This window comes from Trichophyton rubrum (genome assembly GCF_000151425.1).
Source record: "Trichophyton rubrum CBS 118892 genomic scaffold supercont2.4, whole genome shotgun sequence".
Classification (NCBI taxonomy): Eukaryota; Fungi; Ascomycota; class Eurotiomycetes; order Onygenales; family Arthrodermataceae; genus Trichophyton; species Trichophyton rubrum.
Window position 1 is genome coordinate 1158443 of NW_003456425.1, and position 27556 is coordinate 1185998.

At 46.6% G+C, this 27556-nt stretch overlaps 12 protein-coding genes and 1 non-coding gene across 16 annotated transcripts; 6 read left to right on the plus strand and 7 right to left on the minus strand.

Annotated features, from left to right (window-relative positions):
- Positions 1-180: 180 nt before the first annotated feature.
- TERG_04303 (uncharacterized protein) lies at positions 181-2132 on the minus strand. 3 transcript variants are annotated; one of them, XM_047748231.1, is made up of 3 exons: positions 1976-2105; positions 1856-1892; positions 181-1794 (listed from the first exon to the last, which is right to left on the minus strand). In XM_047748231.1, exons 1-3 carry the CDS (start codon positions 2041-2043, stop codon positions 814-816), a joined length of 1086 nt encoding a protein of 361 aa, XP_047604208.1. In that variant the 5' UTR covers positions 2044-2105; the 3' UTR covers positions 181-813. The 3 variants fall into 3 exon arrangements, with proteins under 3 accessions (XP_047604208.1, XP_047606239.1, XP_047606238.1); XM_047749753.1 differs by having other exon boundaries at positions 181-1250; positions 1335-2132; XM_047749752.1 differs by having other exon boundaries at positions 181-1892; positions 1976-2130.
- A 270-nt stretch (positions 2133-2402) lies between these two features.
- Positions 2403-3821, plus strand: TERG_12129 (uncharacterized protein; the record flags this gene model as incomplete). Its single annotated transcript, XM_003235200.2, has 1 exon — positions 2403-3821. The coding sequence occupies one exon, from the start codon at positions 2403-2405 to the stop codon at positions 3819-3821; it is 1419 nt and encodes a 472-aa protein (XP_003235248.2).
- Positions 3822-4067: 246 nt separating this feature from the next.
- TERG_12130 (uncharacterized protein) lies at positions 4068-4871 on the plus strand (the record flags this gene model as incomplete). Its single annotated transcript, XM_047751135.1, has 1 exon — positions 4068-4871. One exon carries the CDS (start codon positions 4068-4070, stop codon positions 4869-4871), a length of 804 nt encoding a protein of 267 aa, XP_047606240.1.
- Positions 4872-4890: 19 nt separating this feature from the next.
- TERG_04306 (uncharacterized protein) lies at positions 4891-6238 on the minus strand. The gene is made up of 3 exons (XM_003235201.2): positions 5543-6238; positions 5390-5483; positions 4891-5337 (listed from the first exon to the last, which is right to left on the minus strand). The coding sequence occupies exons 1-3, from the start codon at positions 6006-6008 to the stop codon at positions 5226-5228; spliced, it is 672 nt and encodes a 223-aa protein (XP_003235249.2). The 5' UTR covers positions 6009-6238; the 3' UTR covers positions 4891-5225.
- A 31-nt stretch (positions 6239-6269) lies between these two features.
- Positions 6270-6385, minus strand: TERG_10010. The gene has a single exon (XR_007130577.1). It is a non-coding gene; the product is annotated as a 5S ribosomal RNA (ribosomal RNA).
- Positions 6386-6547: 162 nt separating this feature from the next.
- Positions 6548-7798, minus strand: TERG_04307 (uncharacterized protein; the record flags this gene model as incomplete). Its single annotated transcript, XM_003235202.2, has 1 exon — positions 6548-7798. The coding sequence occupies one exon, from the start codon at positions 7796-7798 to the stop codon at positions 6548-6550; it is 1251 nt and encodes a 416-aa protein (XP_003235250.2).
- Positions 7799-9032: 1234 nt separating this feature from the next.
- On the plus strand, positions 9033-11175 carry TERG_04308 (uncharacterized protein; the record flags this gene model as incomplete). Its single annotated transcript, XM_003235203.2, has 4 exons — positions 9033-9421; positions 9479-9824; positions 9922-10020; positions 10070-11175. The coding sequence occupies 4 exons, from the start codon at positions 9033-9035 to the stop codon at positions 10700-10702; spliced, it is 1467 nt and encodes a 488-aa protein (XP_003235251.1). The 3' UTR covers positions 10703-11175.
- A 334-nt stretch (positions 11176-11509) lies between these two features.
- TERG_04309 (uncharacterized protein) lies at positions 11510-14509 on the minus strand (the record flags this gene model as incomplete). The annotated part of the gene is made up of 7 exons (XM_047748232.1): positions 11510-11701; positions 11835-12314; positions 12414-12620; positions 12812-12961; positions 13154-13314; positions 13426-13658; positions 13752-14509. 7 exons carry the CDS (start codon positions 14507-14509, stop codon positions 11510-11512), a joined length of 2181 nt encoding a protein of 726 aa, XP_047604209.1.
- A 2476-nt stretch (positions 14510-16985) lies between these two features.
- Positions 16986-17333, plus strand: TERG_12131 (uncharacterized protein; the record flags this gene model as incomplete). Its single annotated transcript, XM_047751136.1, has 1 exon — positions 16986-17333. The coding sequence occupies one exon, from the start codon at positions 16986-16988 to the stop codon at positions 17331-17333; it is 348 nt and encodes a 115-aa protein (XP_047606241.1).
- A 231-nt stretch (positions 17334-17564) lies between these two features.
- On the minus strand, positions 17565-18071 carry TERG_04310 (uncharacterized protein; the record flags this gene model as incomplete). Its single annotated transcript, XM_003235205.2, has 3 exons — positions 17565-17653; positions 17715-17827; positions 17896-18071. 3 exons carry the CDS (start codon positions 18069-18071, stop codon positions 17565-17567), a joined length of 378 nt encoding a protein of 125 aa, XP_003235253.2.
- A 1896-nt stretch (positions 18072-19967) lies between these two features.
- Positions 19968-22199, plus strand: TERG_04311 (uncharacterized protein). 2 transcript variants are annotated; one of them, XM_003235206.2, is made up of 3 exons: positions 19968-20307; positions 20373-20792; positions 20864-22199. In XM_003235206.2, exons 1-3 carry the CDS (start codon positions 20171-20173, stop codon positions 21246-21248), a joined length of 942 nt encoding a protein of 313 aa, XP_003235254.1. In that variant the 5' UTR covers positions 19968-20170; the 3' UTR covers positions 21249-22199. The 2 variants fall into 2 exon arrangements, with proteins under 2 accessions (XP_003235254.1, XP_047606242.1); XM_047749754.1 differs by having other exon boundaries at positions 19968-20792.
- On the minus strand, positions 22046-24230 carry TERG_04312 (uncharacterized protein; the record flags this gene model as incomplete). The annotated part of the gene is made up of 7 exons (XM_047748233.1): positions 22046-22985; positions 23055-23156; positions 23205-23392; positions 23486-23549; positions 23603-23711; positions 23779-24026; positions 24088-24230. 7 exons carry the CDS (start codon positions 24228-24230, stop codon positions 22046-22048), a joined length of 1794 nt encoding a protein of 597 aa, XP_047604210.1.
- Positions 24231-25174: 944 nt separating this feature from the next.
- Positions 25175-27268, plus strand: TERG_04313 (uncharacterized protein; the record flags this gene model as incomplete). The annotated part of the gene is made up of 2 exons (XM_003235208.1): positions 25175-25983; positions 26056-27268. The coding sequence occupies 2 exons, from the start codon at positions 25175-25177 to the stop codon at positions 27266-27268; spliced, it is 2022 nt and encodes a 673-aa protein (XP_003235256.1).
- Between the last annotated feature and the right edge of the window lie 288 nt (positions 27269-27556).

A 27556-nucleotide genomic window follows, 5' to 3' on the forward strand; every position in this document is an offset into this window, starting at 1 on the left:
TTCGTACGGCCCTGTCAAACAAACTAATAGAAAAAAAAAATGACAACAACAACCTTCCCTATGGAGACCTTGCTTAGGATGCCAACTACCAATAATATCCAGGCTAGGTGAAATTCCCGGGCATCTCTCTCCACTCTGGCCAGCTAAGTAAATCGCAATTTTTTTTTTTTTTTTGGCTGCAGGGGAGAAGGCTGGTAAAATAATGATGGTACCATCCTACTGCATTCTTCTGAACATGAAAAGTCACAGCACAAAAGCTGAGGTCGTACACTATCTGTCTAGGAAAAGAAGCTCCATATGTCCTTTCTGATGGGTACGTGAGCCTCACGTCGCACTTTCGGGACAATCAAAAAAACCTATGGAGACTACGGAGCACGAAGTACGAGGGACAGGTATATGTGATGTTCTTAATTATCGCGTGGCTGGTTTGGGGTTATTGGCCCCGTTGAAAATGATCTCAGAGCGTTGCAGGTGGCTGGAAATTCCTTTTTTAAACTGCGAACGAACCATCAATAAAAGAGATGGTAAGACGTCGGTTCGGACCCTCCGACTCGTCAGATCTACGGAATACATGGAACACTTAACTGGATGATATGGGCGACTTTTCCGGGACAAAAGGATGCTGAAGAGAGAATGTCCGTCTATCCTTTCATACGATTACGGACGGTGAGTTTAGGAAAGGCGGTGGGTGTTAAGTGGTATATTTCTTTCAGTGCTAGACTGGCGAATCACAGCTGGCTAATGTCAAGGAAGATCAAATTATGCCCAAATACCCTCCATCTAACATTTTATGTATCATGGAACTTGCACGTCTCACAGTTTCGTCTGCTGCACGTGAGCAGCCGAGACGACTTTGAAATTCAGTCGCGGAAAGTGAATGCGGATATCAAACCTGTTGTCTGCCGTCTTTCGTTGCAGCACGATCTCCTTTGAATTCAACCCAATAAGGGTCCCAGCATCCTGATGAGTTGATCCTGAATCAGTGGGCCAAACCAGCACTTCTTCGCCCTTCTCAAGCCCAAGTGGATCTGAGTCATCGAATTCGGCATCACTTTGAGCAAAAGACTCATGCTGGAGACCGTCAAGCACTTCACTGCCGGACACAAGCATCTCTTCCAACCTTCCCTTTGCGTGTGACAGGGCTTGCCTAAATCGGGCAATCCAAGCAAATACTTTCGGATGGCTGGCCTCAGTGACGATGCTGTCCTCCAAGGATCCCATGTCAAGAACCCAGTCCAATGGCCATATTGCTAAATAAGAAAAATAACGCAAAGGAATGTCAGCCTCCCAATTGAATCCATCGAGGAGTACCAGGGAGCAAATGAGAGACATACCGTGTATATCTGCAAGGGTTGGCTTTTCCGTCTTGCGGAGCCAGTCCCTCCCGTCTGCTAATAACGTTGATTCAAGAAAGTCAAAAGCACGCTTTACTTGAACCATCGCCTCGCCCCGAAGACTGGGCATATCCTCCATCTTCCATTTTGGACCGGTAAGGAAGGTAGATCTGTCCTTCAAGAATGCCGGGTCCCGTAAAGATGGCAGGTCAAGTGGCATCAGGAGAACTGCATTGAGAAACAGTCCTCCATCCGTCGACCATGTTTCAAGTAAGTTCTCCAGAGCTTGCCCTTCACCGTCTGTGGCACCAAGCCTTCCGTCCGGGAACTGTTCCTCAAGCTTTTTAATAATCAAGCGAGTGTCACAGTAGACATCCTTCCCGATGCTCAAGACGGGAATTCGTCGGTACTGGACGCCGAGAGTCTCTAGGTCCGGCCGTGGCATAATGAGTGGCTGCAACTGAATATTCTGTCAACATGCATGCTCCCTGTTACGGGTAATAGGGTACTTTTTATCATACGCATTGTTTGTGCTGAATTCCACGGAGAGTGAGGTACCTTCGTACTACTGGTTAATCAAACAGCGTTCTATTTTTGGTGTCTCCTTTTTGCTATCGGTAGGGCATGATTTAATTACATACCAAGAAACTCGCCTGGCATATGGTGACAGAAAGTAGTGGAATAGGACTGGCTTTACTTCTGAAGACATAACTAGTTGATTCACAAGCTATCTGAGTTCAGAGTTGATGATTTTGGATAAACAAGTTGCTTGAAATCCTGCTTGGCTTTATATCGGTTGCCTCCCAAGGGGCGCGCCCTGGCCGGTTTCAGGAGATGCCGAGGCACAATGGAATATAGTTTCCCCGCCGTTCGAGTCGCTTATTTAGCCAATGGAATTAAAGTAAAGCGTCGTCTACGGACACGCGACACGCGATAAATAGCCGCGCGCGAACACAAATGGGAGGGGTCTTGATGGAGTAAACATCCTCTGAACCATGGGACTTCACCCAAGCTTAATTCGCACGCATAGTTCAATTATAGTTTTCGCGTCTTTGATGTGTTTTCACAATGCTACCTCACTACTTAACGAGTAGCTATTTGCAATACAAACAAGATACCAATGCCGTGGCGTCATGGCTTGCCAAAACCGCCCGAGCCTGTGGATACGAAATTGACCAGCAGAGTGACCAGCCCAAAAAAGGAGGCAGGGCTAAAGGGAAAGCAAGAAAAGCAGCCCGAGCCGCTAAGGCTTCCACTAATTCCTCCAGCAAAAATTCCGCGTCCGTCAAACCACAGACATATGTCATTGCCATTCGCGACTTTATCCCCCTTGCCGAGACTATTGTAAAATGCGAAGCACCTAGAGTCAGAGTCCCGTCCACATTTGTCACCACCATCGAACGAGCTATATCTGCAAGACGCTCTCACCATAACATTCTTGGAGAAAAGAGGAGGACGAATGAAGATGGGCACGGTTATTTCATCAGCGTTCTTGAACGCGTTCATAACATTCTACGGCCTTTGTTCGTGGAGGAGAATAAAGAGGGCTTGGCTAACAAATTTGAGAAGCTTGGTGTCGAGGAGCCTTCGGATGAGCGTGCTCCTACCCCAGATACCACAAAATCAGAGTTTCCAGAATCCGGTTCAGACGCAACCTATGAAGCAGAACGGGTACAAGACATCAACGAGATGTACAGCGCTTTCTGTCTTATCATACAAGATTACCGTGCTTTCCGTATTGCAATACAGGAGACCTGGTTAGGCTACCGGCACGGTGTCTTTGATCTCGTTTCTGCGTCGATAATGACCAACACAGCTCTTGAATTTGCCCGCCAATTAGAGAAGGATGCAGCACCGTTATTTGACAAATTTGGGGGTTCGGCCATGGTCATGGAAGCAGTTTTTCTGGCTCAATGCCATAATATGGGAGAGGATAAAGATTTCCGAGAACTACCTGGTGACGATCTTAATTTTCGTGTTTGGGAAGCAGCGACAGAAATATTCTTTCCAACTTACATGTTCCTTCAAGGATTTGTTCCTATGGTAAGCAAGGACAATATGCCCGTTATAAAACCCGGCTATTATGGCGTTTATGACCCTACTAGTGACCGAACAAACAAAACGCCAAGGGAAAAGTTTCAAGAGGATAAGGTGATCCTTACGGAGCACTCCACTGAGTTTGCCTTACTCTGTATTTGTGCTCCTGATCTTTTAGCTGAAGATGAGCTCACACGCGGCCTTATGGAGGCGTTCCAAACCCATACAGTTACCCTTTCTCTCTCATTTGCTACGCAAGTGTACCTTGATATTCACCATGCGTTGCGTGGGGACGTGCGACGTGGTCTTCCTGATTTGATGGCTACGGCCAACATGATTGATGAGTCAATTAGTGATAACTTTCAGTATCGTAAATCCCTTCGTGTAACAGGGTGGCCTCGATCAAATGATACTGTCCTAGAGAAGATCCAGCAATTTATTGGTTTGTAGATTAAAAGGGACCCGGTTGGAGAGGCCCGAAGGAGACTTAAGCAACCTCCAAGAGAGCCTTATATGCTGCTATCCTCGCATCCTCTCTTATGCGGGCTGATTGCCTACAGCCTAAAAGCGAAATTTCAAGAAGTCAGTCTGGCCTTTGCGGACGCCTGGGGTTCCATATTATATACCTACCATCTCTATAACGCAGTGAAACAAGAAAAGCTTCTCCGGAATAACTGGCCAGATATGGACGTCATAATGGGAATGCAAGATAAGATTTTCGTTGGGGATCGACCCCAGACCCCAGAAGACTACCTGAAACAATTTGCTCTGAGTATGGGGTGGTCAGCAGCTGCATTCTCAAGAAATAGACGCCAGGGGGCTCTACCGGTTTCATCCCGAGGCCCTAAGACACTCAAGGAGCTTGCTCCAGCCGCCCAGATGTTCAAACCAAGATTCTGTGAAGGAGCCGTGCAGAGAGACTGGACGACAACAGACATTGAACAGATTGTATCCAAATCAAATTGGAGTTGGGATGAAGAGGCTTCGCCTTCAGAGGATATACGTGTGTATTCTATGTCCCGAAGCATGACGAAAGAACAGAAGAAAGCAACTCCAGGAGCAGTTAATGCCGCCGAACTACTGAAACAACTCCGGAACACTTTACACAAGGAATCTTTGGAGCTCAGCATACCATATCTCTCATTTCATCGAATATGCTGGTCGGTTCTTCGCAGTATTCATGAACACTGTCGTCCAACTCTTCGAAATATGTTTGGGGGCGGCTACATGGAAAGGGAGAATCAATTGCCTTTCGTAGTGGGATACATATTTATGGCCGCGTCAAATACCCAAACGCTCTCAGGTTTGCTAGGGGCTAAAAAATCGGATGAAGTTACCAGCAAGTTACTCTCCGAAGCAGCAACTGCTATGGATGAGTGTATAACGACTGTTGGCAAGCAGTGTTGTGACATGCTGGAACGACTTAATTTTCGTTTCATAGATGGCATGGACGATGAGGTGGAAAAGGAAGGAGATAAAGATAAAAATGAAAACAACTGAAATTGAAACTTACAGAGGGGATCCAAGGCACTGGACTCCACACGATGCTCATGAAATAATGGTCGATGATACCAGTTGAGGTCTTTTGAAAGTAAACCTTACGGTCTAACTAAAGACAAAAAAATCAAACTATGAGCGGCTATTTAACCACGTCGTTTCTCTTATCTCATATTGACCCTCAATAGAGGATTGAATGTTATTAATACTTTGTGCAGGCCCGGCTTATATGTTTATCTTGCTACATAATACTTTCTGCCCATATATTCCCATCGGACTAGGTACCAGCCATATCGATGGCGGCATTGAGCTGTCACTAAAGCCTAGTATGTGCATTATCTCTTTCATTTTTCCGTCTTACTCGGCAGCGCAGTTATAACTACGCGCCCTAGCTCTCCAGCTCACCTTCCGCAGGTCATCATACCCAGGGTAATGGATCTGAAGCTCAGATCCCCGACAGCCCGGTTGCCTATTCAACATGTTAATAAACATACCCTAATCTGTTGCCTAAGAGAACTCACGCATATAAAGTGCACCAGCTCCCTTTGTCGGAACCAGCTGCGTTTACACCATTGACCCCGCCATTTCCAGAAGGGAATTGATCGGTGATTGTGACTATCAAGTAAATGAGTACTTGTCACAACCAGAAGCATGGAAAAGGGCGATCAACATACCACAGCTCCCAAACGGGGTACGGTAGTACTCGCAGTGACCGACGAAGCCTGCCCCTGAGCAAAGATACAACCCTCCATGGGATCCATCTGTAATGCGTGGATCCCCATTGCCCTGTTTATTTAGGATCTGTTGGTCATAGGGCGCAGCATAGGTAGTAATAGCAATAGATAGAAGTGCAGTGATGCCCACGAGGAAGCCCATCTTCAGAGATCTATCAAGACGATAGGGTATTTGAAGGTTGTCAGTCAGGTTTTTCAATAGGATGAGAGAATGAGTTGGAATTGGGTATGTAGAGATCAAGGCGCTCGAGACCTTTTTATACATTAAACGGGGGCAAGAGAACGAAGGCCATTTCGCCATTCCTGGTCCTTCAAGATCAGCTTCAGCACATTGAAAGTGCAGATATCGCTTAATTGACTCTCCAGCCGTTTCACCTGAAGTCCATGACCTTGTCAAATGCAGCATATATCATGCACTATGGTGTAGGTATTGATATAGAGGAAGAGTCGCTCGCTTAAATATCTGCAAGTTTACTTGGTTGAGTAGCTAGTTAGTTACGCCAAGTCCAGCAAGCGTCAGCTGAGAAAATAGTGCCATCCCAAAAATCGGCAACTTCCGGTCAACATTTTACAGCCGAAGGGCGATGCAAAGGAAAGTAATAAAAAATGAATAATTGAATAATAATGGAAAAGGAGTAAAAGAATCAAAAAAAAAAAAAAAAATCAAAACATACGACAGTCGGGATTCGCTGGTGGTCACCCACCCAACTACTAACCGACCGGCAAGTGGCTTAAGTACAGCTGAGCGGACGGGAAGCTCTGTTTTCCACTTCCTATGGTCGTATGTACCCGACACATAGACGAGAGGATTGATATAGGGTGAAGGCGTATTGCATTTGCTATGAAAGGAGGTGTCAAATTAAACATGATATCGTAGCGAAAAATAGAATAAAATAAAATAAAGACAGAGAAAAATGAATTGATCCTTTTCAAATGCTGAAAGTATCAGTTATCTTCTGCATTTGTCTCCTGCTGTGGAATCCACGGGTTCGCATCGCCAATCTTCTGGACGACCAATCCTGCACTGCCCGGATTTATATATTTCGCTGCAGCCTGGAGCTCATAACTCACGTTCCTCAATTGTTCATGTTCGCGAGGTGTGAGACGCAGATACAATTCGATACCCACGAAATGTAGGAATGTCGCTATCGAACCAGCGAGAGCCGACTGGAGTTGTATACTTGCTCCAATAGCGGCTGGGTCGGGAGAGCCTGTGTCAGCTCTGACAGGCGCGTAGCGCTCAATGTTTCCTAACCATGGATAGATGGTGGCATTGCATATAGGGTATGCGCTGGTATATGGTACCGAAATGTTGTAGAACTTCCACGTAAAATCAATCTGATCACAGGGCCAGCTGACATAAAATTTGTACGCAATGGAGCGAAATATGGGTGAAGAGATTTCGATGAGAGGCCGCATGGTTATTATGCTTCCCATATAGAACATGGCTCGTAACATCCAAGCTCGATGTTGCTCGATTTGCTTCCGGCGAATGTTGATGTAAGCAATTATGATGGAAATTGTAGAAACCAGAACAAGGAGCCCATGGCTGAACCGAGTGGCAGGATCACCACCGAAGGCATGGGGAATGATTATTATTACACCCGCGTTCGAAATCATGAAAAGAAGCATAATAACGTATCCGTTTAGGCGGTGAAATAAAGTAGCCTTGTATCTAATTATCGGGATAAATTGAAGAACGATAAGAAGTGAACAAGGTAGGATTGCTCCTAGGTGTAACATGATACCGGTTTTATAGAGATCTTGTTGGTAGTAGTACCATTCGCCGGGGATAGAGCTTCGTCTGAATCTGTTTATGTCTAGGTATTGGAGGCGGGACAAAGTGAATCCAAGCAAGCCACCAGCGAAAATGAAGAAGAGAATGAAGTTGTAAGACTTTCTGAAGCCAACAGCCCCAATTAGGCGGTGCCAAAAGGATGCGAGCTGTATTTTTGACATTATGAAATTCTGAAGGGAAAGGCCGGACCAGTGTTCAATTGTGGCTGGTATATTTTTCCTAATAGTCATAGAGAACGTTGACGACATGAAAAGGGCTTTATAGCCATTATTTATTGCAGTAACGATACCGCATGAGGGCTGTTGTTGAAGATGGCGAAGCCGCTCGAGAATGGTGATCAACGGCATTCGGCATCGCCTGAAAGACGTATCCTTGAATATTTCATTGAGATGGAACATCCTTTCTTTTCCTCTTATAGGGTATAAATATGCAACTTCATTCCAGAAATGGTCAAATATTTGTGCAACATTCAGTTACTGATTCAAGGTTGTGATGGTGTGGCTGATGCTGCGCCCAGAAACATTTTTCCTAAAAGAGGCATTTTGCCGTTAACTAATTAGTCCGCCAAATTTCATCATTATGCGCTTTCTTACGGGAAAACGAGGAATGTCCAAGCGGATGACGACTACGATAGTCAAAAAACAACTACGCACTGATTGGTTTGACAGCGTTGTTATATGCATCGAGCATTTCCTGATCGTGGCTCAAGGGTTAGCCCTGTTGAAATTGGTCGTTTGATAACGTTCTCATAAAGGGAGGTATCAGCCTCGCCAGTAAAGGAATTTCAATATCAAGTCATTTCAATCAAGTAGCGAGAACACAGACACACGGTTAAATGTTGAACAGTTTCAATGAGTATCCTGAGATCAACTTGGTTAAGTGCTGATTCTCTCGGAGTCACACGCCAAGCGGTGTCATTCGAAAGAAAAGTTTATGATAGCTAATCTCTCGATGACCGAAGGCGATTGAACAATCCTGGTAGTACCTATCACAAGTTGCCCGACTTTCTCCTCGCAGCTTCCTCTCTGATGAGAGCGCGAAAACCTTTGGAGCCTATCCCTTTGAGAAAGCACTGGGGGACCTCTTTCCGGCTTGTTGGATTGCTTCTTTTCACGACACGGCATACGGAAGAGCCTTCTGACCCAGAGAAAATTCTGGACACATTCAGGTCATTGTAAGAGGTGGAAATCGTACTGATATCGATTCGGAGCAGCTGATTGGCCAAGAGATGTCAAAACACGATGCTGACAAACAAAACTTTCCGTGAATTGGCATTTTTACACGGAAAGTGGGTCCCGCTTCGCCCCACATAGGTTAATTTAAGGTTATAACTTCCTTGGGCAACCTAAAAGGCGTGGCCATGACCTTCGCGCTGGGCCGCAGGAGAAACCGGAAATAAGGCACCAACAGTCCGCAAGGTAGAGGTCTAGCCAGCTATGAAATTCTTACCGTTCTCCACGAGATGTGGGCGAGAATTCCGCGTTCAATTCGTGACTCACCTCGGTATTCCCCTTGGATAAATACCCCTCATTTTCGACTTAAATTGTGCTCTTTTCCCCAGGCAATGGTTCTCACCATATCCGTAGTAATCCACAGCTCCCTTGAGGCAGGAGTTGATTTCAAGCTGAAATCATGAAGCTGTCTAGCATATTCCAGAAACCACCGCCTCGTTATGTCGTGGCTAGCATTCTGTGCTCCCTCGGGGGTTTTCTGTTCGGAGTTGACACCGCAATTATCGGTCCTGTGACTGTGATGGACTCGTTTACCGGGTCTTTTGGCCATCCGAGTCCCACGCTTCATGGGCTGATTGTATCTTCGATTCTTATACCTGCCGCCACTTCCTCGTTTTTAGCTGGCCGTGTTGCTGATGTTCTGGGTCGACCCCCAGCGATTGCTATCGGGTCTGCTATCTTTGGCCTTGGCGCCGCGATCGAGGCCGCTGCCGTTCACCTTGGTATGTTTGTTGCTGGCCGAGTGGTAGCAGGTATCGGTGAGGGGCTTTACTTGGGCACATTGGTCGTGTAACTATGCGCCACCCTATGCCATTAACTTGAACACTCACACTGACGCCGCTGCAGATACATATGCGAAATCTCCCCTGCCAGACACCGTGGAAGCCTCACTACAGGACCTCAACTTCTTATCACTTCTGGGCTAGTTGCCGGTTTCTTTACATGCTACAGATCTGTCACGATTGATACCACCCTCTCCTGGCGTCTACCATTTATTCTCCTCGCTTCTTATTCTGCTACATTTGCCGTGATTGCATACGTGTTTTTACCCCCTTCTCCGAGATGGCTAGCTGCGACCTATGGCCAAAACACAACAGCAATTGATGCAGCCTGGGATCGTTTGGGTGTTTTGCATGCTGACCGAGAAGTTATGCAGTCAAACCTGGAGGAAGAACCGAAGATCAGATCCAAGGTCAGTCCTACTTTAAAGTTCTACAGATCCAGTTTTCTTTTGTTCCAAATGTTAAAAGAAACTGGAAAATACGTGTGCTAATTACAATTATTTACAGACGCTTGACGTCTTTTCTGCCGAAGCTAGACCAGGCTTCCTCCTTGCTATCTTCCTCATGGGTATGCAACAATTGAGTGGAATTGATGGTGTCCTTTACGTATGTTTTCATTCTTTAAACATTTCCGACCTCATCTAATATATTATAGTACGCCCCTTTACTATTCCAACAAGCTGGTCTCACTTCCGCAGGTGATACCTTCCTTGCCTCAGGCGTCTCGGCTATAGTCATTTGTGCAGTTACAATTCCGGCTACGATTTGGGCTGATAGCTGGAGCCGACGTCGAAATACAATATATGGCGGGCTTGGAATGGCAACAACAATGTTTATTATTGGCGGGTTATACGCCGGAGATGCAGTACATTCCTATGGCGCCGGACGCTGGGTGGTTGTCATCTCTATTTACCTCTACACGGTCATATTTTCTATCTCTTGGGCTGTTGCTGTGAAAATATATGCCGCCGAAATCCAGCCACAGAGAACTAGAGCAAGCGCTACAAGCCTTGCTCATGGAAGCAATTGGATCACAAACTTCCTCGTTGCCCTTGTGACACCGACACTACTCGCAAATACTAGCTACGGTGCCTATTTCCTCTTCGGCAGCTGTACCTTTGCCACAGCCATAGTTTGTTGGTTCTTTATGCCCGAAACACGCGGCCGTACATTGGCCGAAATACAGCAGGCTCTTCATGCTAGTCGCTCTAGTGGAGTTGATACTCCTGCAAAAGCTCTCTGGAGAAGGCTACGAAGAGCCCCTACTATTACGGTGACGGGACCTTAAAGCAACAATTGTTAGATTAAGGCTCTAGTACGAGAATTACTGCAATACTATAATACCACTAGCAACACCCGTCCCCCGATTACCAGGCTTTTTGGCAATGGTTTGCAGCGGTGATAATACTTGCCAAAGTGCACCTTTCTTAATTACATCATAACAAGTCTTCTTCATTTTCAGCCAGCGATTTCGGTATAGCCTGTCCATGCTCTTCAACTAGTCTGTTGAGATGAATAATCCATAGCAAACTGCTTGTTTCACCGAATAAACATCTGAATATTTCGATCAGTTCTTTTGAAATCGAATCTTCTTGGGCTGCTGCTAAATAAACATTTAAACCTAATAAATAGACGATAGTCAATGATCAGATAATGTATACTTACAGGATATCCACAACATGACCATATAGACACCGGGCACTAGAAAAAAAAAAAACAGAAGGGAGAAAGTAATAACTCTCTTACTAGATACCCCTTCAAGACGGTCATAAATATTCCGGCTTTTCAAAGCTAACAAGGGCGAGATAGGAGCGGTAATTTTTAATATTGAATAATAAGATTTCTTTGCCGTCGACGTAGACACCACCGCGAACTGGGTTATAGAACCTCGGCAGGAGTACAATTGCAGTGGACTTAACTACTGGACCCACTAGCTCCAACAAACGCGATGTACTACCCAGCGTTAACCTGAAGATTGAGACCCCAAAGAATAGGCTAGTTTGGTCGTGACGGATACCTGGAGTATACATCCTTAAATTCGATATGACTGTCTATACTCTGAAGATTTTCGCCGTCATCACTCCAGCTATCGATTTCAGGTTACTCCGTACCAGAAGCCGAGAGCCATGCAGAGGAACTGAAGTGATTGAGATGCCGCGTAGAGGATGGGCGACGTAAGGACGGACCACACTAGGCTGCGGCCTTGCGAGAGAAGCTGTGCGTGGTAGTGACTGCAAATGTCACCCTCGCGGGTCAAGGAAGCCACGGTTCGGATAGCTAAAGTGGCCTTGCAGGCATAGCTTGCGGAGTCTTCATGGGCTTCCATTCTTCTTTTCTTTCTCGAGTCGGACCAGCATTGCCAAACGGAAATACCCGCAAGCGAGAAGAAGTGGAATGGTGGAAATACACACCAGACTAACCTTCCACCCTACAGCCAATCCAATGGCGGAAGCGGCAAGCAATGTAGCAACCATCAAGAGAATAGCCATCGGAGTAATCCCAGACAGGCCAGCCAATTGTGAGGTCTCGGGAGACAGGAAGAAAGTGAGAGTACCTCCAGAACGTTTGTCAAAGTAGGCAATATCTTGCCGGAGGATATGTCGGAATGCTTGGTAACGAACTCGATAGGTAAGTCGCTCTGCACAGTAAGAGAACGTAATACCTTGAGCTATGAGAGCCAACAGCTGCACAAAGGCGAGCATCAAATACATCAGCGACCAGAAGTTGACTTGTCGCCGTATTTCAGAGCTTTCAGAAAGAGGGAGTGAAAGGGCTGTAATGCACTTAGAGAAAAATACAGTCTGTGTTGGGCTACCTCCACCGCAGACTATGCCGAGTGAAATTCCAAAGACCATATACTTCCATTCTTGTTTGTTCAAACCCGCGACAAAATGTATCAGCTCGAGCAGGGTATAGTTGTCGGCAGCGTTCTCTTGCTCGTCTTATCCCTCCTTCGCAAGTGTCATTCGCGATTTTTCTAAGCGTGTCTTGTCCGCCACAAGGTCCTGAGGTTCTTCTCCCTCATCCAATTGGCTGAGGCTGTCGCGCTTCTCATTATTATATTCGGCTTGCGGTAAATCATATTCAGTCTCGGGCGAAATGTGGTCATTATCTTGAGTTGTAGATTCTTGCTTCGTCGCTATTTGCTGAGCTTCGACCAAATTACAGTAAGTCGCTTTCTTTTGGGGGAGTTCATCGTGGGTACCCTACTTAACAACACAGCCGTAAGACATCACCACAATATTGTCCGCATTCTTGATAGGAGAGAGTCAATGAGTAATGATTACGGTAGTTCGCCCCTAGGCAGCTTTGTCGAGTGCAGATTATACAACTCCTTCGCTCTTTAATCGAGTGCGGATGTCGCTTCATCAAGTAGTAAGATCTTAAGATCGCTAACTATGGCCCTGGCAATGGCGATACGTTGTTTCTGACCTCCTGAGAGAAGTATTCCTCGTTCACCAATGTTAGTTTCGTAGCGTTCGGGAAGAGAAGAAATGAAGTCATGGGCCCGAAAAACAAGGAAGCCAGAACCTCGTTTGTATGTATACTGTACAGGTAAAAGATATTGTGTTTGAGATAAGATATCATAGCACAGGTATACTCACGTTTGCTATTCGAGCAGCACGCTCAACAAGCGTAGTAATCGCTTTTTCAGAGCATGCTCGTGCGGTGTTCCGATTAATCCGTGTTTAATATTTCCAAATATCGTAGTAGCAAATAATGTAGGCTCTTGACTAACCAAGGAGATTTGTTGACGTAACCAGCGTAATTTTAGACCTTTGATATTATGGCCGTCGATATATAGGGATCCACCAACAGGATCGTAGAAACGCTCAATCAGGCCGACGATAGTGCTCTTTCCAGAGCCTGAAGCTCCAACAAGCGCCGTGGACTTATCGGCTGGGAATATCAAGCTCATATCATCCATAACAACAATATCGGGGCGAAAAGGGTGTATTTGCCTGATAATCTTGAGCTCCACATCTCCCTAAAGTTTCTCAAGCTTCTGACCGTCGTTCGATAGAGGGTCAAGAGGAGAGACACGATCGATGGTTGCGTAGATTTTATTGGCTGTTGCAACAGCTGTGGTGATAGCTTGGACATTTGATGTGATATTTCCCAGGGCAAAGGCACCCATCATGATGGCCATTTGAATAGTAAGAATCTGCGCTAGCCCAACGGATCCATCCACCAGGAAGCGGGAGCCCATCCAGAAAGACAGGCCATAATTGGGGTAGATGTACCTACAGAGAGACAATTTGTTAGAGCGCTGGGTTGAGAAAATTCAAGAGACCGCCATCTGAAAGGTGAGATGTTGTTCTCCTCACCGTACTTACAGAAAGAGAAAGCCAATCATTGAGCTTGTGGCGGACTTAAGCTTGAATCCGGACTTCTTAGCTTCAACACGATACCCATCGTATCGTCGAGCCAACTTCTCTTGAGTATTAAACGCAACCGGGTTTCGGGTCGAGCTAATCACCTCTTCTACAACCGTTCCACCTTCGGCAGAATGACCGAGGTATTTCTTATTGAGTTTAGCGACGAATGTGCCTACGAGGCCAAATGTAACAACGATAGCGACAATGCTGGAACATAGAATCAGTGCCAGCTTCCAGTACCTAATGAAACTAATCACGAGAGCAGCCACAAAGGTAGTGATAGCTGTTAAGGTCAATCCCACTTTCTCTGAGATGCCTTCCTGGACAAGATTGGTGTCTGCTATAATTCGTGTGGTGATCTCACCCGCACCAAGCTCGTCGAAAAAGGCAATATTTTGTCTAAGAATGGCGGCCAGGAACTGCTCTCTAATCTTCGCTATGATGTGTTCACCGGAATACACGAAACCGACCGTAGCAATGTAAACCATAGCGAACTCGCCTATAGCGAGGTAGACAAAATATAGAGAGAAAGTTGCAAGCTCGTCGTTGAATTTGCTGTCTGAGATGTCGCCCAATAGAAAGCTGCGGAAGGTGCCTGCCAGACCGCCAAACAGAACAGTCATCATAGGCATAAGTGCACCAGCGATGATTGCGGCCACCGATGCAAGGACGAGGACGATCTTGTCGTTTCGTATAGCATAACGGTACAAAGCCATGTAATTGACGTTGGTGGCGGGAAGATCCACCTGTCTCTTGAGGATAAGCCTCTCATGTTGTGGTAGATGCTTGAATGGACCATAATCTTCCAGTGTGTCAACTGCCCCAGCCGGCAATGGGCCAGTTCGCGTGTTTGGCAGCTTGGCTTGCCTGGGCTCCAAGGTTGCGGCTCGGCATCATGAAGAAACCCAGCGATTATCGACGGAAAACTGGTAGTGGTATTACGGAGTAGTGTAGTTTGCCTGATGGGGAACAAGTTGGCTTGGAATGAAGTGAGGATGAGTCGGAAGGATGTCTGGAGCATGCGCCTGGATTTTGTTTACGCTGCCGGGTGCCCCTGAGCCCCTTGATTTGCCAATATTGACGAGTTATTTGGGCCAGGGGAGGCAGTGCCAGCGACACTGGATGTGATTCGGAAAGCATCCAACAGTTGCGCGGTGTACTTCGCTAGGTAATTGTACTGCAAGGATGTCTGTAGATAAACTATGTGGGTCAACGACCAATCGTAACGCGATATCTGACCCGGTATTGGCTGTCCCGGCGAGGGCCCGCCGGATTTAGTTGGATCGGGCGATCACCTGCCTATCGACCCGCACGGACCGGTTCCAGATCCTGCGCATTGTTAGTTATGCTAGTTATGCTCATTTCGTTGGTACTTGTCGATAAGTATTTTGAACTCATCGCCCAAACCTCACCATATCGATGCGGATAGTCATTGTTGGCGGCGGCCTGACGGGCCTGACACTTACGAGTTATTGGAAAAAGCAGATATCGACTTTGCATTTCTGGAGTTTCAAGTCGATTTGAACCCCCAGGTCGGAGTACCTATCGGATTGTATGCTGCCGAAATGCACATCCTGGATCATAGAGAAACAGCACTAGTCATAATGCCCAAGCGTGTCACGCCATCGGTGCTCACTATCTCAATCTCCAAAACCGGGTATAGGATAGCCGGGTATCTCGTTATTTCGAAACAGTCTCCATCAAATGAAATCCTTGGTTTGGCTATGGATCATGCTTTTGAATCATCTGCATTCCCTCAAGGCCTAGATAGACTCAATTAGGCCGAAAGGCAACATGCTGCCCAACAATACGGTGTCGGTGATGAGCAACATGTATTCGGGCAATAGTGTGCCTAGTTATGACGGCTCTTTCCACCATGGGGTCATGGTTTTGGCTGTGAAGGTGTCAATAGGAAATCATTGGCTCGGAGTGAGATATGCCGCCTCCTCATCAAGGATGACCCTGTCCGCCTCCTAATGCTAAAGCAGACGAGCAAGTGGCGGAGCAGCGACTGCAAATTGGCCAAGATCTTTTGTACTCGTGCCGGAGGCTACTCACGATACTCCCATGCGGATGCCCGGAAGCTAGCGGCAAAATATGCCTGATACCGCGACCCTAGGAGATATATAAAATCGGTGTGGCAGACACGTTGGTGGCATTGAAAGAGCCCCTTTTGACATGTGGAGTTGAGAAACGTATAGTGACCGTTAGGGGGAAATCATGAGCCACCGATTAGCTCTAAGGAAATCAAGTAACCCCTACATGACTGGCAGGAGAAGCACGAGTTTCGAATCAATGCCACAATGAAAGAAGTAGAGATTTGCTGATTGCATGGCTGGATCGTTGCACGCCCTCCTTGATCATGAATTAGATTGTCCAAACGCCAGCGCATCGTTTCTGGCTTGGTCACCGGCACGATCATTGGCGTTAAAACCATTGAGTACCTTTACTAGCCCTGTCTTTTAAGGGCTCTTTCCACTCACGAAATATTGCTGAAAGGTATGGTCCTTGTGTTGCTGCTCCGTCTTCCTTTCTGGGTGGCCATGGCCAGAGCGTTGGTCAATAAATTGGCTGAATTGAGCATAGTCCTTCAACTCTTCCCATCACCATCAAGACTGGTAGGCCGTTATATGAAATACGTCTTTTGCAGGTTGTCCAAAAACGCTAAGAAATAACTGATTTGATTATATAACCAAAACTTAAGTGATAACTATAATTTGGATCATGTGATTAACTAGTTTTGGGCCTTAAAGTTGTGTCGTTACAAAATAACTAATCCTTTCTAGTGACACAAAGCAGGCGATCCTCTGATGTCTGACCCGTGGTTTATCAAAGTCCGAGAGCTTTTCTTAGCAACTACTGATTATATGACTATTTAGTTACACGATTACTCCATAGTGATCACAGCCCTGAATCGAACTGTTCCCTTGACCATCGCATCTGAGGGAGTCGTTAGCTATACCATGTCCCCCATCTTGTGTTAGTGAAAGGAACTTACCATATGCTTCCTGGACCTTTGCAAGTGGGAATTTTTCCACCATGCAATTGATATTCTCAAGTTTCGTAAATTCGATGGCATCTTCGGAGTCCGTGGCGTGGCCGCTGGGCCAGCACTGAACAGTCAGACCTCGGCGTAACTGGTTCTCAGGTCAGTTGACTGATTCTTCAAGAATTGAAAATGCATTATAGCCCATGCAAGCTTACCATGAGGCCGGTGTTAACGGTGATATCCCCAGGGACTACAAGGGTAAATCAGCAAAATTTCAAGTTCAAACTAACGCCCAACTCTTAAATAACTTACTAGAGAGGACCAGAAGCTTGCCCAACATTCCCAATCCCTTGAGAAGTGGTTCTACAGCGCTTCTACTCGGTGCTGTCGAAACGATCATATCTGCACCTCCAATTGCCTGCAACTGCTCGCCAATATCACCTTTGCCGCCATCAATATATATGTGGGCTCCTAGTTCCTTTGCAAACTTTTCCTTATCAGAGCCTCTGGACAAGGCTACGACACGATATCCGAATTTGTTTGCATATTGAATTGCTAGATGTCCCAAGCCACCGAGTCCCTGGATAGCGACTGTCGAGCCAGGTCCCAGTTTCATGTTGCGCATCGAGTTGAAAACAGTTACACCAGCGCATAGGATGGGGGCGTATACTGCTGCGTCGACGTCTGCTGGAACTCGCACGCCAGCTTCAGCACGGAGCAGACAGTACTCAGCATCTATAATCGGGTTAGCTTTATGGACCTGGAACAGTAAAGGAAAGAAGCTACATACAACCACCTCCCTTGTTGACACCATTGACCAATTCGTTATCACACATTTGGTAATAGCCCTTCTTGCACTGCCTGCAAGTGCCTATACGTCCAGTCAGCCTCCGTGAATGGACTTCTCTCCGACGGAAAGACATGGTGCTAACCGTCGTGACCGCCATGCCATGCTCCTCCAATCCTATCACCAACTTTCCACTGTGTCACTCCTTCACCAGTTGCAGCCACGTGCCCGATAATTTCGTGTCCTGGAACTCGAGGGCTATAAGGCGAAGCCGAAGCTAGTTGTCAGTCCATAATATCAAACTGATAATATATAAGCAAACTTACAGGCCGCCGCCCAGGCCATCGTTCTGTACAAATACATCAGAATGACATACACCACAGGCCTGCACCTTCACCAACACTTCCCCATTTCCCGGAGGTGTCATTGGCACCTCTTCGAGGACCAACGGGGCACCTTTTTCCTTGAAAATGGCTTGCTTGAACGTCTTGGGAATATCCATCTTCAGATGGCAGTATATCTTCAGGTATCAATTTCGGACTTCTTAAATCAATTTGAATAGTCCCGAGGTTTGAAGAAAGCGACTATTATGAGGGGCAATACTAGATTTTATATACAGCCAACCCAAAACCAGTTGGTTGTGTCATCTGTGGCACAGCAGACCGGATTTACATTCCACCCCCGCACAGAGCTCGAGCTTAGGGGATATGCCTAAAGTCCGGACTGCAATAAGTTAAGTAGTCATAACCCGTGCAGGCTTATCGTAATATGTGAAAATCTGGGGATTATGCGTGGGAGTTCCCTGAATGGCCGGGCTCATTACAGATGGGCAGTGATATGGCCGCGGAGATAAGGATGGGGCATGGCAAATAAGTATTTGCGTCCATCCAGCCCAGCTCACGATTTGCCACCGTTCAGACCTGTAGCTAGCTGGCATTTAAATCCGGACAAGTGGTTTACCGAGAGAATAGCAATAAGTACTACGCTCGATACCTACAACGTATGGACAATGTCTATGGCGAAGTAGCGATAATGTATGGAAAAGGAGCTTCGAAACGCCGTTATTCATGTAGAGCGTGTTCCCATAGCCAAGCCTTCTCATTGCGGTTTTCTAAGAACCATGGGAGTTTGGCAACTATCCATCTACATGCCTCTTGTACAGAAATCTCGACTGTGTTCTCCTATGTTCCAATCCAATCCAAGCTTGACGGATAGAGAACTGGGGAGAGCTTGAGCTTGGCCGATAACGATAAGATCCATTACATAATCAGACTGGTAACGGGGCCATTTGATTTGATAGGTCAGTAATAATAGTGGCAATCTTATTATGTCATCCAGCAATCTCTCTCTCTTTTTTTTTTTTTTTTTTGAGTTTCCTCCTATGCACGTTTTGACCGCAACATTTCCATACCAAGAGAGATGCAGGACAGCATTTTTCAGCACGAGTCAAAGTGATGTTTGTTTGCACTTGGCTTCTATTCCTCAGTTATACAGTGGATATATTTTTCCCAAAATTCATGTGGTTATACCTGCAGATATTCACCACCTATCAGTTTGTGGGATTACCGGTCGCCATCTACTTAGAGAATATTCAAAGATGCAATGAAATGGCTGTCTGTCTTAGGGGTATGCCTGTATATGAATTTTGATACAATGAAGATGTGACCACAGACCATAGTCGTAGGTGTTGTTGGTATTAGAAAGGATTGATCCTACATGTAACTCGGTTTTCTTGAAACGTGTAATTCAAGGAGGATATTTGGTGTAAATTTCCACCTACACTACATATTTCAATAGAGGTACCGCTGCACCTCTGTGTCTGGTGCTATAGTTAGCATATCTACGCTTTGATATGGAAACCGTGAGGACAAGTATACCGAGCCGAGATAAGGATAATTGTCCATTATCGACTTCACTTCGCGAGGGCTCCCACCTATTAGGTTATATTGAGATCTGGCTCGTGCTAATATCTCCAGGAGATTTAACCGACTGATAGCAGTGAACTTGGGTATATGTAGACCCTGGTTTCATAGAGTACACTACTTTATTGTCACAGCACAATCCATCAGCTGTAGTCTGACGCCCAGTAGATAGATATACACAGAGCTTCTGACAGCTAATATCTCGAAATTTTGTATGAATCAAACGGGATAAAAGGGTGGTGCTCTAGCAATTACCCGGCGAATAAGAGAACCACTAGAACCACTCCCTTTACATTGATATTGCAGCACAGGGTGAATTTCAGGAAACATCCGCCCGCAAAAGCAACTATCCCACATGACTACTCCAATAGAGGGCCTCTGCCTTGTCCGTTTACTCCAAGCCTCTTACAATCGTCGCCTTTTCTTTTTTGTTGCCCCCCCCCGTCTGATGCCGACACGGCAGTCAGCTGCAGGTGCTGAAAAAGCCGCCCGGAGTTGCTGCCGGCCCGGGCCAGATGACACATCACGTGATCGGATCAGGGACCAACCTTCCGCGCTCAGATTTTTTTTTGCTCCGAATTCTTCCATCTCTTCCCAGATCACCAACGCTCTCAACTCACCCTCTACTCTCCCCCCGTCCACCCGCTCTTCTGCGTCTTGCGCATTCATCACCGTCGCAATGGCCTCTGCTCCCGCTGCTCTGGCTCAGGCCGTCCCCGAGAAGAAGCCCGAGGGCGTTGCCCTGTACGCTCGTTTCGCCTTCGCCGGTGCTGTCTGCTGCTCCGTCACTCACGGTGCTTTCACTCCCGTCGATGTGTATGTTATCCAGCCCTTTGGAATCAATTGGTCGTGATTTTACTGACAGGTTCATCTCTGAACAGCGTCAAGACCAGAATCCAGCTTGATCCTGCCACCTACAACCGTGGTATGATCGGCGGTTTCCGCCAGGTCATCCAGAATGAAGGTGCTGGTGCTCTTTTGACTGGTGTCGGCCCAACCTTCGCCGGTTATTTCCTCCAGGGTGCATTCAAGTTCGGTGGATATGAGTTCTTCAAGAAGCAGTCTATCGAAATGCTCGGTCTCGAGACCGCTCGCCAGAACCGTGCTCTTGTCTACTCTGCTTCTGCTGCCAGTGCCGAGTTCTTTGCCTCCATTGCCCTCTGCCCTCTCGAGGCTACCCGTATCCGTCTTGTCTCCCAGCCTACCTTTGCCAACGGTTTGATCAGTGGTTTCGGAAAGATCCTCAAGAACGAGGGTGTTGGTGCCTTCTACAGCGGATTCGGACCTATCCTCCTCAAGCAGTAAGTTACAGAAACCCCCCTGGCATGGCGCCAAAAATAGCAACAAGGAGAGGCTAATACAGAATTTACAGGATCCCCTACACCGTCACCAAGTTCGTTGCTTTCGAGAAGGTTTCTGAGACTGCTTTCTCCTTCCTCGACAAGTCTAAGCTCTCCGACGCCGCTCAGACTGGTGTCAACTTGGGATCTGGTCTTATGGCTGGTTTCGCTGCTGCCATTGTCTCCCAGCCCGCTGACACTATGCTTTCCAAGATCAACAAGACCAAGGGTCTTCCTGGTGAGGGCATCGTCTCCCGTCTCATCAAGATTGCTGGTGAGCTCGGCTTCCGTGGTGCCTTCGCTGGTCTTCCTACTCGTCTGTTCATGGTTGGTGGTCTTACTGCTGGTCAATTCGCCATCTACGGTGACATCAAGAAGGCTCTTGGTGCCACTAACGGTGTCGAGATTGCCAAGTAAGCACTCCATCGCGGACATCCCAAAATTTCGCATGGTTTAGTTAGGTGGTAGGAAAACGTTTTGGTATAGAAATGAGGATGGCTATATCTTCAGCCATTTTCATTTTTCTTTGAGTTGGAGAGACGGGCTCCCTTTCTTTCATTTCAATCACCCTCCCTTTTCCCAAGATGCGGTGCCCTCCACATCCTCCGCAACTTTAGTGTATAATTGCATCGGGCCGGCCAAAACCAACTGTACACTCTGGCGGGCGTTATCATCTTGTTTCAATGACTGTAATAGACTGTTTCCTTGTGCTTTAGATTTCTAGGTTGTGCAGGTGGTTGCTGCATGGCTTTTCTACAATCCAGAGACATTGATGTTATGTTTCAATTTGCAGATGCTCTAACGTGTGGGTTCTAGTTCGTCGTTTGCTGTCGAGATTAATCATGTCACTATTGCCCTGCCGCGGGATTTTTCTACAACTCACGTTGAATCGACATGCCCCTTGAATAGCGATTGTCGCTGAAATACCCAACTCGTTCGATGCTTTTGATAAATCATGAGCCTTTGTGCAAAGCTTCAAAAACTTTGATCACATGGTAACTGAGTTGAACCTGGGCCATCAACTACAGTCTATCTCCATTCATTTCACACCTGGAGTTAACGAGGCGCTTGCGGACCATGAGATCCCTCTTCAGGCTCCGCAGAACACGACGATCACGTTCAGAAACTAAACAATCAAAGGTGTTTATCTTGGTTAGTGATTTCATCCATCCAACACCGTCTGCTTTACTTCCAGCTCGGGCTGCGGGAAACACTTACGAGAAACATTCTGTGTGCAAGTATAGCTCTTTAACGTCTCCAGCTAATACTTTCCTCTGTGCTTCTGCCGCTGCATTACGAATATCGTGGAGCATGGAAGGTGGGCCACAAACGACGATTCCAGCCGATTTTCCGGCGGCCTGCTCCGCCAGAGAAGCCACAGCACTGGCCAGGCATGGCCGGCCGTGCTCATGTATAATTGAACCCTTCTCTCCATTGAAAATTTGATCCATCCCGCTAGGCGCATATTCTTTTGCCATACTAATATTGTTCTGTAGAGGGCTGCTGATCGATGTGGTATGTATTGAGACTGAAACAATTGAGCTTGAAGGGTAACAAGAAACCAACGCCCTGATTTTTTCTTCGTACCACTGGGCCATTAGCGAAGAGCGGGCTGCATAAATAATGTTGAGTGTTTTCCCCTTAACCTGGTCGGCAGAATCCGCGGCCGCGCAGCTCCTTAAGACGTCCTCCACGACTGGAAATGAGAATGCAGCTCCAGATCCACCAGTAATGATGAGAATGGAGTCAAACCTTGCCATTGACCCGGAACTTATACCACCATAGGGCCCTTCAACCAAAACTCTTAAATTAAGGGAAGAAACATCTCTGGCAGCATTTGAAAGCGATTTGGTTAGCCCTTCGTAAGGCTTGGCATAGACGGTCATTTCATTCGTCTTATTCGAGGACTCTGCTTGGGGTAACGAAGCAATTGTAAACGGATGTGTTGTTAGGCAGTGAGCCCCTAGACCGAGAAGTCGGAGAAACATATGCTGTCCTGGTTTCCATGAAATCGAGGAAGTTGTTGTAATGCGGATTAAACCACAAGGAAGGACGTCAACTGTCGCGAGACAAGGTCGGTTGATGAAAAAAGTCCGAATTTGAACAAATATAAGGCAGGGAAGGTAGACCGCAGCCGTTGCAATAAAATAATCCCTACGTAAATTGTTAGTACTTGGCACAAATGTCATTCTTACTGTAGATAGCCATTCAATAAAAGATTACCATGAACTGAGGCGGAAATCACAATGTATAAAAAGGAAGATAACATAAACCATAGCTGCAAAAAGATGGGTGGCTTTGAAAAATTCATAAAACCGTCTCCTACTACTTATTAGTTCTCGAAGTAGTGGTGTCCCACGAATCTGAACATACCGTATAATTGGCAACGAAAACCATGTTAAAAAGGCCTGCACTATAATCGTGACAACTCCTGTCCAGTAATGCATAGACGTTTTCCACTTATATTGCATATCCCCACGTTGAATATGGTAAATGATGAATGGGCACATATGAACCAGTCCTAAAACGAACATAGCCCAGCTTGTCCATTGATGGAAGACCTGACCAAAGTGTTAGATGACCATATAGTCCTTTATTTTGGATAGGGAAATGCCCTTAGGGGTTAAGGACGGTTCAAGGGGTTAGAGATATACTTGAAGTTTTTCGTGTGATGTCCCAGTTAACACCGCAATGAAATTCGCTTTAGATGCAAGAGCTCTGTTTTCATAGTTAGAGTGGCCTTCACTTGTGGAGGTCAAAAATTTACTGACATTGTAAAGGGAAGAAGCCCTAGAGCGATCCATCCTGCCCTGGTAGCAAGTGGCGGACTGCCACCAAAAACAACTTCTTTGGTGTTTGGCCAGTAGTATGGCTTTGGCCCTAAGGTTAGGACTATTATAGGATATTAGCTGAAGCCGAAGATAATAGTATCTGGCAAGGAGCTTACCTGAAAGGAAGAAAATTCCGGCAGAAATGACTAGCATTCTACCAACATTTGGTGACAGGCAGGCCAGGAACGGTACGCGGAACCCCCTATAAACACAATACCTCACGAAACTCTCGGGCTTTCGTAAGAACTTGTCGACGAAACTCCGGGAAGTAAATCTTCGAGAAATATATGCTAACATGAATACAGAGATGACTGCACACATGAAGTAAACTGCGGCTCTCGCGTAAACAAGATCGGATGTATACCTAGAGAATGATGCAATATTAGCCCAAAGACACCACCCTGGGCCACAGACTGCACCCATACCAATATACCCAGTAGCCACTTCGAAATTCACATTGTGCCGGTGTCAATTTACACTTATCTTCCCTTGATGAATGTAGTAGTAACGGGTTTGACATCCAAGGGAAGCCAGTAGGCTTTGGCTTGTGTGCTGTATGATGCTGCATGATATTAATATAGCAATTTAGACTCCGTATGCTAATTTCAGGAATAGAGGTCGCTGTCGATTTGACCAGCGAGCGCGGATATCATATGTTGTGTTAAAAACTGTCACAGAGAGCAGTTTTAAGGATATCCTCCGGGACTCGCTGCATTGAGCGATCGGGTATATGAGATGTAATACGGTCATCTTCATTGATTAGGCGCTTCATCTTGCTTTCCTGAAGTAAGTACCCTGTAGTAGTCAGGCCGAATGGAAAAGTACTTCCTGTTCTCCTTGATATAACCCAAGCTGTTACGTCCAATCATACTTTCCGCAATTCAACCCAATGCATATCCGCGATGGGGCTGGCTCCAGTATGAAAAAGAAATCACAGGCTTAACGTTTTTGCAGTCATCTTGGTGAGCAGATTTGAGCTATGAGATGCAGCCGTAGAAAATCTTGACAGTGACTCTAGACTTGGGCTGGAATGTTTACTCCAGCCCACTAGATGCTGTTGTTCCAGGACTTCGGGGAGGGGCCGGGTGGCTTTGATATAAGGCTGCAAAATTAGTACACCTTGCAGGTCTGGCTTCGAATGCAGCCCAGTTCAGGCTATTATTATTAATCTCCAAGGTATCTCAATAACCAGGCGGGTATCCAAATAGTGCATGAATCTATTTGTCTCCCGACGTTGATTGTTTGAGTGTTGATTTCTTGCAATTTGCAGCCGCACAACGCCTGAAGTAACCACCAAGAGATTAATAAGCAAGGCAAATCACGTGAACTTCGGCCGAACTAACTACCTAAAGCAACCTTCGGCTTTTGTGGCTTCGATCAACGTTTGCGGCTTGCTTGCGGGCGTTACTCTGTTCACCGCAGCTATAACCTCCAGAAGGGAGAGAGATGGGGGATATACTGGGATAGGAGGACAGCGCATATGCATACTGTCATGACATATTGCTATCTATCATGTTTTCAACCGTCCTCAAGTCGAAGTCACCTTCGATATCAAGCTCCATAGCTATCGTGTGCGATAAGCAGGCTACAACATATCTATCTGCCACCAATATAAATTTCCGCCGCTTATCCCACCTACCGTCATACCGACGATCCATTCACTCACAGCAGTTCCAACCTTTCGTCCCTCCTAGCCCCGAGTCCCTTGGGAAACCCCGCCGTGCAAAGACATACCCGCGAACTCGCAAATGGCTTCGACGGCTCTTTTACACAGGCGCATCTCTCGGCGCATTGTATATCTTGGATAGCCAGTTCAACGCTTCCTGCATCACTCGCACCACTCGCACATTCGCACTTGGCCTCTTCGTTGCTCTCGACTATAAAATCAACTTCCGTCCTAACCCTCCACTAGCAAAATCTATCGCAGCTGTGCACGCTCGGAGTGCGGAGCGTCTCTCTGTACTCCTTCGTGAGAATGGCGGATTATACTTGAAAATTGGCCAGGCAATAGCCATGCAAGCAGCCGTGCTTCCGCCGGAGTTTCAGAAAATGTTCTCTCGTATGTTCGACGATGCCCCACAAAACGATTGGAAAGATGTGGAGAAGGTTATCAAAGAAGATTTTGGAAAATCAGTTGAAGAGGTATTTGGAGTTAGCTTTGATGATGACCCGAGCCGTGGAGTCATGGAACGCACCGCCAGAGCTAGTGCTAGTGTAGCCCAGGTCCATTGGGCCAGACTAGCAGATGGGAGAGAGGTCGCAGTCAAAATACAAAAGAGGGAGATTGCACGACAGGTGAAATGGGATCTATGGGCATTTAAGTACGTATGCAGATGATGACTACTCTTACCCAACTTGTATTCGCGATGTTAACTAGAAGCTAACAATTACAGGGTCATCTCGTACCTCTACTCCAAGGCTTTTGACATACCATTTTATAGCCTAGTTCCATTTGTATCAGAACGACTCTTCTTGGAAACGGATTTTGAGAATGAAGCCGATAATGCGGAGCGTATGGCTAAGTTAATTTCCAGTGAACCACGTCTCCGAGATAGAGTGTACATCCCAAAGGTGTACCGCGAACTTAGCTCGAAGCGGGTTATGACCGCTGAATGGATCGAGGGAGTCCGTCTATGGGATAAAGATGCCCTGACTCGACCTTGGAGAGGAGGCTGGTATCAGGGAAGCCCAGGCTGCCATGGTGCTGCTCTAAAGGCGTCGGATGGCAAAGTACCTCCGCACCGTGTTGGCGGTCCTGCCATTATTGACAAGATAAAACCGGATCGTGACTATTGGAAAGGGAAGAACGGCCGTGGCGGCCTAGGCTTGTCACTAAAGGAAGTCATGACTACCATGGTGGATTTGTTCTCTGCACAAATGTTCCTTTGGGGATGGCTTCACTGTGATCCACATCCTGGAAACTGGTTTGTCCGCCGACAGCCTTCCGGCAGGGCTGAACTAGTTCTCATAGACCATGGCCTCTATGTCCATATGGACCCGAAATTCAGGCATGAATATGCCCGCTTCTGGAAGTCGCTACTAACATTCGATAATGCTGCCATCTCTGAAATAGTTCAAGGTTGGGGTGTTAGAAACCCGGACATGTTCGCGTCGCTTACCCTGTTACGGCCTTATGAAGGGGGCGAGCACACCACCTTCAAACAATTAGAGGGGCTGAGCAAACGGGAGAGAGCCGAGCGTCATTATGCAGCTCAACAAGCCATGAGCCAGGCTATCCGCGATTTTCTCGGAGATGAAACGAAGTGGCCTCACGAACTCATATTTATATCCCGGAACTTCCGCATTGTCCAAGGAAATAACCAATATCTAGGGTCACCTGTGAATCGTATCAAAATAACTGGAACATGGGCATCCAGAGCCCTGATAGAGTCTCCGTATCTCACCCTCTCTGAAAGGCTCAAAAACTATGGACGCCATATCATATTCAAATGCGTCTTGTTTACATCCGATGTCTTCTTTTACTTCACCAAGATTAAACAGTTCCTAGGCCTTAGTGGTGGAATGGAAGATGAGATTGAAGCCCAGCTGCAGAATATGGCAAAGGATATGGGCGTGGATCTAAGCCAGCCCGTGTTCGAAGGCTAAGCGCTGGTCTTTTTTTGATTTATTGTGTTCTTCGCTTCGCTGGCTGGAAGGAGGAACACATTCTCTACCACTTTATCACGAGGAGCTCCTCCACCATGTACAATATCACTCTTCTCTTCTGTGTACTAAACTGCAGTAAAATAATGCATTCATTAATGCCGTCATTGGTTACCTCGGTATTTCTGCTAAAGTGGTTTGTCACGTTTTTCGCGTATTTAGGTTTGGCTGGCTTCAACTAGCCGCGATCTTGGCATCTTTTCGATCTGGAGAGGAGCACAAACCATCATC